The sequence below is a fragment of the Ochlerotatus camptorhynchus genome, unplaced genomic scaffold (genome assembly GCF_037179485.1).
Source record: "Ochlerotatus camptorhynchus isolate MF236.1 unplaced genomic scaffold, CSIRO-AGI_Acam_v1.1 ptg000209l, whole genome shotgun sequence".
Taxonomy (NCBI): domain Eukaryota; kingdom Metazoa; phylum Arthropoda; class Insecta; order Diptera; family Culicidae; genus Ochlerotatus; species Ochlerotatus camptorhynchus.
The window spans coordinates 1849711-1859790 of NW_027040699.1; the positions used below are offsets into that span (position 1 = coordinate 1849711).

General features: G+C 42.0%; 1 protein-coding gene across 1 annotated transcript; it reads right to left on the minus strand.

Moving 5' to 3' along the window:
• Positions 1–1996: 1996 nt before the first annotated feature.
• Positions 1997–5602, minus strand: LOC135703115 (putative helicase MOV-10). The gene is made up of 5 exons (XM_065224216.1): positions 5455–5602; positions 5102–5380; positions 4307–5036; positions 3758–4240; positions 1997–3248 (listed from the first exon to the last, which is right to left on the minus strand). The coding sequence occupies exons 1-5, from the start codon at positions 5507–5509 to the stop codon at positions 1997–1999; spliced, it is 2799 nt and encodes a 932-aa protein (XP_065080288.1). The 5' UTR covers positions 5510–5602.
• Positions 5603–10080: the final 4478 nt, after the last annotated feature.

The following is a 10080-nucleotide window of genomic DNA, read 5'->3' on the forward strand; positions in this document are numbered from 1 at the left end:
TGTCGCAGAGCTACGTCCAGAATGCAAAGAAGAGAGCTGGACTACATACATACAAGGTACAGAACTTCCCAAACCGCGATGAGCGGCAACAATCGACGGCTAAAACTCGGGCACGGAAGCTCTACGAGAAGATGCTGACAAAATATGGCTGCTGTGTGATGGACGACGAAACGTATATAAAAGCCGATTTTAAGCAAATTCCGGGGTTGGAGTTTTTCACCGGCAAGAGCAAGTTCGATGTGGACGACAAATTTAAGAAGAAGAAAATGTCGAAGTTCGCCTCCAAATATCTCATTTGGCAGGCCATCTGCTCTTGCGGACTGAGGAGTGAGCCTTTCGTGACAAAGGGCACAGTAAATAGCGAGATCTACAAATCTGAGTGCCTCGAGAAGCGCCTTTTGCCGTTCTTGCAGCAGCACGACGAAGCTCCGCTATTTTGGCCAGATTTGGCATCATGCCGCTATTCTAAAAGTGTCCTGGAGTGGTATGAGGCCAATTCTGTCCATTTTGTTCCAAAGGACATGAATCCGCCGAACTGTCCGGAGCTGCGCCCGGTGGAGCAGTACTGGGCAATAATGAAACGGGAACTTCGGAAGAGCAAGAAGACAGTCAAAGACGAGAAGGACATGTTAAGAAAATGTAAAAAAAAACTGAGAAACTGGTACCGGATGACACTGTAAAGACTTTTATGGAGGGCATCAAGCGAAAATGCGTTCAATTTTACACTCAAGGCTCCATCGATTAACTTTTCTTTTGATTTTTGAAGTAAATATATGTATAAAACTACCCTAAAATTTTGGTTTGATTCTAAACATTATAAGAAAATTGGCATGACATTTTCGGTGTCGCAATAATTTCGTGTTCGCCCTTTAATTGAATGTAAACACCGTCCAAGATTTCCATTGTCCCAATCGGTTTGCCAACTCGAAAGGATACTCTGACGCACTGAATGGTAAAATTGTGTGAAATTTGACTGTCATAAAATTAGCCTTGACTTGAATATTGTCCCACCGAAACGGTGGCTAACATGAAGCCAGTTGGAACTAAAAAACTCAAGAAATTATCAGGATTGCTGGGACTGTCACAAACATGGGACACCGGCGGCACATGGTGAGGAGTGTTGGAAAGTACACGACATGCCTTCTACATCGGCATAACGGCAACGTAGAGAGGAAAACGAACTATGTTCTTTTGAAAAACGCATGATGCAACCTTGTTTATTTAGAGTCATTCTTCTAAAAACGTGTAATTGAACCACAATTAAAAAAACGTCGCTCGATAAATCTCGCCTTTAGTTATTGTTAAACATCCGACTTTGCCCAACAATAATATTCAAAATTTGCACAATCCAATGCTTGTTTTTTTTTCACTCCATCGTACCCTACCATATGTTTTCAGCTTGCACGTTTCTGATTAAACTTTCAAGTGCATCCTGCACAGCGATAAGATTAATTTACCAATTACTTATCGCCTTAGTGCATTCTTAGCCATTGACGGTTTTTATCAATGTCTTGTTCAACCTGTTTTTTATCAATGCGCGGGCATGAGGTCAGAAAAAATCCAGCGGACGTCTATGATAGGGATAAGAATTTAATAGGCGTCATATCCGATTGCGACTACATATATTTAAAAATGAAGTATTGCTTCGCATCACTGTCAACGACAAATTACAAAAAAAGGATTGAGAAAAAAACAGGAATGTTCAACTAACACAGCAATGCATAATAAAAAGTTATCGATAGACTAGCGATACACAAAGCTTACACAAGAACATTAAACAGTGCATCGAACATCGCATCGCGTTTGGTACGTTCCACGATCCGCTTCGTATCCAAACCGAAACATCTGCCCGCAACGGCTTCGTTCGTTTTGCAATACTTGATGAACTCGTACCAATTCGTATCCGTCTGCAGTGTTTTGCTATTTCCGACGATTATCAGAAGTCTATGACTAAAGAGATGAACTAGCCCCAGGCTAAAAATCTCTATAATAAAGACTAAAAAAAAAAAAAAAAAAAAAAGATTATCAGAAGAGCTTTCGCCCTGGTCAGAGCCACATTGAGTCGTTTCACGTTGTTCAGGAAGCCCACGTCTGGCGTGTGGGAGCGAGCCGTGGACAGTATAATCACAAGCTTCTCGCGTCCTTGAAACTGTTCGACAGAGCCAATCTCAACGGATGGCCATTCCTTCTTCAGACACATATGCCTCAATCGTTGAACCTGCAGCTGATAGGGGGATATTATTCCGATGTCCTCCTGGTAGATTGTTCTATCGTTGATGCCAGCTTTCAGCAGGAAATCTAAATAGAACTCGACCATATCAATTTCCGCTTGATTCATCAAGCTTTTGCTTTGCGTTGACCGTTCATTCGAGCCAAACACGGTATGCAAAATGATGGGGAAGTTCTTATTCGGTAACCATTTCCAGTTTTCCGCCACGGTGACATCCTCTGATGCAAAGCAACGCAACTCGCCCTCGTAGAATTGGTCGTTGGAAAACTTAATCAACGCTTCATGCGAACGGTAGTTCCTCACCAGTTTCGTTATCAACTGAGGATTGTACTGCTTCGTTTCGGGATCTTTCTGGTAAACGGGTAGTTTCATCAACCGCTCCAGCATAGACATACCGAGACCCATTTTCATAGCCAACTCGCTCCGAACTACTGGACCAAGTTGATAAGGATCTCCAGCCAGGACAACGCTAGCGTTAAGTTTGCCCTTGGAACTTACAAGACCAGCCAGCGCTACCAACGCTGCTGGCTCCGACGCACTTCCGCACTCGTCGATGAAAACATACTTGAAGTGATTGTTACGAATTTTACTCTGCACCAAACGTCCACAGATGGATAAACTGCAGATCAACACTTTAGTTTGGTATACATTCTCCCAAGTCGGCCAGCTATGTTTACCACCGGAAAGATTCGAAATATACTGCAGCTTTTCCGGGATTTCGTCGAGGCGCTTTTCACTGGAGCGAGAGTAAAATCGATACAGATCATTCGGGGTCAAGAACTTCATCAGGCGTAGCGCAACTTCATCGCAAGCCGAGTTGGACTGAGCCGTCACCAGAATGTGCGTTTTTGGATGGTGAGTGCAGATTTGGACGATGGCTTCGACGACTGTGGTCGTTTTACCGGTACCCGGTGGCCCAAACAGTATGTAAGGTAAGGGCTGCGATACCCGGTTCAGAATACTCTTGACGGCCGCTTGCTGCTCCGTGTTGTCCATGCAGGGGTTCATCCAGGATGTGCTGCAAGTTAGGGAACAATTGCGTGTCAAATGAGTACAAAGTTTATTGAAAGAGTACGGAATTCGGGAATGATAATCATAGGAACGATTCATGCTACTGGTTCGAACAGTGAGGGTTTTAAGTTCAATTTTGTTTTATATGATACACATACAGACGACCTACAAAAAATAATCGTATATTGTTTAAACGATAAAAGGGTAAAAAATGTGTCTTATTTAATTCTGAGCAGTTGAAAAAAAAATACATATATAGCTTTTGGCTAATTTGAATTGAGTTGTAAATTGTAGACGGATATTGCTCCTTTGCAAATAAACTGAATTACAAATCCAAATAGCATCAATATTCGTTCAAGTTTGGTAAATCCGTTGGGGACCTCAATACAAATCGAAAAAGCAGTGGGTGATTGTAAGTTTTAATCCGCCTTAACTTGGCCCACCCTAATAATGCCCAAGTTTAAAGTTTCGAAGAAATGCCAAAATTCACAAACCAATTATTGCTTGCGTACTTACATCATTTCAACACTCTGTTGCATCAGGTTCGGTACTTCACTAGGGAAGAACAGGGGTGCTAATTCCTGCTGTCGTACAATGGCGAGAGCCTGCAGTTCCAGCCGGCAAACAACTCGATTGGCCTGTAGCTTCACCTGACATCGACAGTTTGCCTGAAGCTTGACTTCCATTTCAACGAGTATATGGTCGTACAGGATCTGGCCTATGGTGCCCTGCACTGTCGTTGCAGCACCGCCATTTGAATTAGGCATGGTCAGCTGAATGATGTCACCTTCAGCGAGATTCAGCGGAAGAGAAATGAACTGCGCTGTATCGATACGATACATTCGTGGCATTTGCGTTGGGACGATTCTTGCATCATCAGCTCGGTACTGTGCCAAGTCACATTGGATGTTGAGGTCTTGTATGTGGACCATCAGTTCCAGCATAGAACAATAGTTGGATGCGTTCAAGCGGGTCCGCGGATCGGCGTGGAAGTAATTTCTAGGTTTGGAGAAAAAAGGGAAATATCTGCATATTCCATGGCGGCATAATCTCAACTCAACTTACCGAATGGTATCATGCAACTTCTTCTGCTCAGGCGTGTAGGATGAAACGATTTGGAAATTGTTTGCCACCAACGTACAGATATTCTTCGAAGGAAGATAATCTCCAAGGAAACCCGGCCTAATCGGTTTAGAATCGATCTTTTTGATCTCAAAAACCCGTATGTAGTGCTGTTCTAGAAGATCGCACTGCTCCCTGGAACGGCGGTACATTATCAGCAGTGAATACATGTCACGTGATTTTACGAACATTCGGCTCTGAATGGAAAACTCTAGGCTTTTCCCTGGTTCCAGCTTGACTGATTGTAAAACGATTGGAAACAGCTCGAAGTTCTTGTGATAGAGGTAGACACCGTTGATTATGAGTGCAGAACCCTCTCGGTTGTGCATTTCAAGGGTGGACATCACTTGGTGTTCCTTATAGCAGAATGTCACTTTAAGGAAACTTTTAGTACGACGGAGTGTTTCTCCCACCTGAATGGTCAGTGTTGATCCGTGTGTTGCGATGTGATAAAGATATGCCATTGCGCTGCGGAAATTCTCTCGACATATCAGACAGCCGTAACCTTGCACCAGAGAGGCTGGATTCATGGGTCGACTAACAGTAATGACGTAGTTTATATCAGCGCCGATTTTGATCGGTTCTGGGTACTGTTCGTCGCGGACAAGCGAATAGTCCTGTAAACTCGATAACAGGGGGCTCATATCGAAGTTCCGGATATTCTGCTCAGGAGCTAAAACACAATTTAATGTAGGAATTTGGGGAAAAAATGCTTAATAATTGTATTTCTAAATCAACCTTTTACATTCTGTTTCCCCTTAGACGGCTCCTGTTCGGTGATAATTTTCTGCAATTGGATTCGGTACTCTTTGTGGTTGTTAATAACTTCCAACACCACATTGGACCTGCTCATTAGCATTTGAAACTCGCGCAACCGTACATCCTGCTTATGCTGCCGGAACACCTCCGAAGAAAAGCGGCGGAATACCGTATCGGACGATACGACACCATCCACGCTTAGCAATCCCTCTCGGTGGCAGAGTGCCAGCACATCCCGCAGGATCTCGTTTATTCCGGCTGAGGTTGCGCGAGAAACAAAAAAAAAACAGTTTATTATGCGGGGAAAAACCAACAACAATCTAATAATCTACCTTTAGGTCTGCGAATAGCTGACGGATCAAAATCATTTTTGATGTTATTTTGCATTTTTAGAAACTGTTCGACGCACTGCACACGGAGACGGAATCAAGACTTGACTTAGTCACGTTTTCGAAGCTTTGTATTTTGAGCAAAGCGACACCAAACAATGAGAGGTATATCCAGGTATGGCACAAGAGGGGATTTTTTGTCAACAATTCAAGCTAAACATTGCATTAGGTCCTAAGTAACATTGGCAGATTCTCTTCGTCGACATTCTCTTTGTATCATCACGACCATGTAAAGACATTTCCAGGTATTATCAGCACACAGATCGATAAAAGAAGCTTTTATCTAGCATCTAATACAACAAACACAACAAAAAAAAGGTTATGTGCTCAAGATATTCACCCCTATTCTGCATTTCGTTTCGAACGAAATTCTCATACAAAAAAATATTTTTTTGTATGAGAATTTCGTTCGAAACGAAATACAGGATAGGGGTGATTAACGAAAGAGAAAGTCGACGAAGAGAATTGACCAATTTTACTTATGACCTAATGCAATGTTCAGCTTGAATTGGTATTATACGGTAAAAAAAACATCATGTTAATGTAAAGTGATTTGCTGTTGAATTTGAACTACTTGTCAAACATTGCAATTTGATATGCAGATCTCTTGGAAGATCATTTCGAAGCACGATGAAATCAACAGAAAATCACTTCATTTTAGATTGTATTGCACATCGTTGTTGATGTGCTGGGGCTTTGAACTCGAAATGTCAACCATACTGATATTAACAATCTACACACTTAGAAAATAATACCGAACTCGGTTTGATTTAAACCGAGTTTTTATCTGCTGAACGCTCGGTACCCAACAAACAATCGTCTATTGAAGAAACGACTTCTTAGCCATTTTATTCAACTGCATGCTTAATAGTACTTGTACTATTTTTAATAACAACTTCTGTTCCGGCTTTGTTAACACAAATCTGGAGAAGTTATTCAACCACAACATTGAACTACTTTGGTATTGTATAAGGTATGTCGAGAAGCTTTTATTCGACTTATATGAGTTGTAACAGAGTTCATACGATAATTTTTTTGATTATACAGCGTTTATTAGACATCACTGCTTCCTTTTTAAACAGTGATGCTCTGTATACGCTTGATTCTCATGTGAAGTAACGTTTAATTAGACATTATTAAACGATTATTCAACTGTGGGAAAATTAACCCGAAAATAAGAGGGGACGGGGGACAGAGAGGGAAAGGAAGGTTGTGTTTCTTAAGTGTAATTGTATCCATTATTTCTGACGTTGCTCGCACCACACAGATTAATAAATTTATAAATACTTATACATGTCGTTGTATGGGATTCGAACCATGTACCTTCCGATCACCAGCCGCTTGCCTTGTCATCTGAGCTATCCTAGAATTCATCATATGGGCAACTCAATAATCAATAAAAGCTTGCATGAAAGTAAATACCTATCAGCACTCCCGATCGCAACTCTAGCTCCTTCAAGGCCCTGTGGGAATGATCAATTCATTCATCGTTGTTTAACATGAGACCAATGTTACCTCTTCACCACTCCAATCCCAAGGAAGGTTATTTTTTGAACTAGATAAATGCATTCATTATCGTGAGTCATGTGATCGATGATTACTATTTAAATTAATTAGATGTAGAACACAAATAAAAAAATGGTTAAGCTTGGGATTGAACTCACGACCTTCTAATTGGAAAGCGGAAACGGTAACCACTACTCTACTGATTTCGCCTTGTTGTTAAATTGAATCAGTGTTGTCGAATAATGAATCTAATACGTCGTTTGTAAAGCATTTACAAATCATGTGATTACAACATGGACGCATAGTGGTATAATAGCTATTATGCTGACTGTATTCACCTTCATTCAGCAATATTGTAAAGTAATGCAATGAAATCTAATAAAGGAGCTGGAGAACATTTATTAGACGTCTAATAAAGTATGTTATTAAATCAATTGAAAACAGTCGAATTAAAGTGTCAATGTATGTACAAATTACACTTATTCAGTTTGTTATTAGATCAAACTTCTGGCGTTGAATTGGGAAGACATTTAACACTTTTACAGCTTTTAACCTGGCTTTTAATAAGTAAATTAATCAGATCAGAGCAAACAGTTGAACAAATGTGCATCTATGGATCTCAATGAGCTTTTTCAGCACATAATTCGACAACTCTTTTGACGTAGGACTACGTCTTTGATTTCTATATGGGGGTACACTTTGTGAAAACTGAAAATGGAACATGTAACAAATTAAGAAAGATTTTGAACGTTTATAACTCAGCTGCCCCTGGTCCTATTTCAATAATTTTATCACCAATCGATCAGAAATATAGCTACGCATTGATAACAATGCTTCCGAATGTTGATTTTTAACAAGAAACTATTGAAAAACTGGTAAATGTCCAGCATTGTCCAAAAGCGTCGAATTAACTAACAAATCCACCAATTACCTACATGCATATGCTGCTTCCCCAGCACAGTCGTCAGAGAGTAGTAAGTAGACGAAACAAGTCGAAGTGGCATTCGCCTTCGATCCTCGGGCGCGTGCGAATAGGGAGGATGGAATTGCGTAATATTTTGCACACTCATCGTCATATTCAGAACCTAACGCAAATTCTTCGAGATAACTACCATCCGTCGTCTGGCTCACCGTAGCGGTGTCTGACGTATCTCCGGTTTGATTTACGAGGTGTGCTGAAGGTGTTCCTGAAAAATGAGATCCGTGATGCTGTCACCTACACTAAACACGCCAAGCGTAAGCGGCCATGGATGTCATCTACGTTTTTGATGTGACATAGACGCACTCTGTTTGGTTTTGGAGGTTAAATCATCACCAACATTGGAAACAAAACGGCTCTTTTCAGGGCCACCAAGCTTTTTACAGTAAAGAGTAGGAATAGAATTCATCTGCCTGTTTGTCCATATTCAGAACCACCGACCACACAAAATGCTCATGTAATCAAACTGGAAGCAGGGATACAAATTATTTTGATCAACCTTGATCAACTTTGAATCGCCACGGCCGGATATTTTCGATGGAAGAAGCAACAATCTAGCATCTAATTCGACGAAGACGGCAGGAAACATTTCTGGATCAACAATAGAAGGGCCCTATTCTATTGTTGATCCAGCATTTGTAAACAAACCGTTCCAAAGCCTCACAAATCGAAGGCGGCTCACACAAACCAACACCATCATCTTGTAGGTAGAAGTTTTCCCCTATCCAATGATGGTGTTGGTTTGTGTGGGTGGCCTTCGCTTTGTGAGTAAAGGGCTTTGGAACGGTATGTTTACAAATGCTGATGGGCTCTTTTCTATTGTTGATCCAGGTTTGTGAAGCCGAGTTATTTACGAAAGAGAGTGTCGATGAAGAGAATCGATCAATGTAGATAGGACCTATTGAAAAGTGACGCGAGATTTGTTTTCCGTACTGAGCTCCAATGCTACCGACGCCAGGGAGGCAGCTCCCAGGGATGTCATGCCTTAGAACATGCCGGTGGCGCCGACTGAGATTGGACCCAGGCCTGCTGGGGTGAGAGGTAATCACGCTAACCACCGGCGCTGATATCTATCACGGCGAATAAGAACGACCCAAATTTGAGTTTAGTTATCTCAGAAATAAGAAATAAAGTGCAGGAACTCACCGATGAGTAAATTTGCCTCATGTTTTCCCAGGTTTTTCCAGGGAAAAATTCCCGAAGTTGAGAAAAGTAAAGATTGGATTCACTCAGTCTATTGGTACTACTCCGAGACTGAACAAAATTTTCGTCAATTTCCTCATTTTCTGGTAGATCTTTTAGGTTTTCCACAGGAAACCATGAGACAAATGTACTCATCGCTGAGTTCCTACACTTTTGGCGATTATGAGTGAACTAATCTCAAATTTGGGTTGTTCTCATTCGCCGTGTACGCAAAAAGAAAATAGCCAGTGTCGCTACTTGATAGCAAACTACTCATAATGGGAGGAGTCTTTGTAGCTTTTATACCACTTGGTTGCACATCATTCTACTTTAACCTAAAAAGATATAAAGCAGCGCTGCTGTCTGGTATCAGATCGATTCTCTGCTTGAACGTCAAGCAGTACAGTTCGGTCTTTGCTCGCTCTGTCGAGTTGTTCTAAAGTTTCTAGTTTGTTCCAAACATTCGCAGTTTAATCGCGTCGTCAGTAGTGTCGGTCGCTTCGTGTGATGGGAAGACAGCGCTCCCGGAGCAGGCTCCGAGAGAAAACGGAGAAGAAGAACAGCGGTGAGGGTAGCTTGAGTGTACCTATTTCGAATAGGTACGCTACTCTTCCCACCGATGTAGGGAATACCACCTCAGCCACGGTGAAGCGGTCAAAGAAGAGGAAGAAAAATCAAGGCCAGTCCGATGGTGCGAGTGGACGGGACGATGCCACCGCGACGAACGTCAGCGTCATTGGTGATTTCGGCGACGCCGTCGACAACGAAACTGCTGCCACCCCGAGTGCAGCAAAAATGAAGCTTCCTCCACTGGTGGTGAAGCAAGTCCCACTCAACACGCTGATTGGCGATCTTTCATCGCTGGGCGTTGCAGCTGAGTTTAAGCTCGGCAGGATCGGCAC

What these genes read in the sequence shown, in the direction of transcription:
- LOC135703115 (XM_065224216.1), bottom strand. Translation starts at nt 5,509, where the DNA reads ATGCAAAATAACATCAAAAATGATTTTGATCCGTCAGCTATTCGCAGA. An exon ending in GGGGAAACAGAATGTAAAAG is followed by an intron (nt 5,037 to 5,101) that starts GTTGATTTAGAA and finishes ATTGTGTTTTAG; the next exon opens with CTCCTGAGCAGAATATCCGG. An exon ending in CAACAGAGTGTTGAAATGAT is followed by an intron (nt 3,249 to 3,757) that starts GTAAGTACGCAA and finishes CCTAACTTGCAG; the next exon opens with CACATCCTGGATGAACCCCT.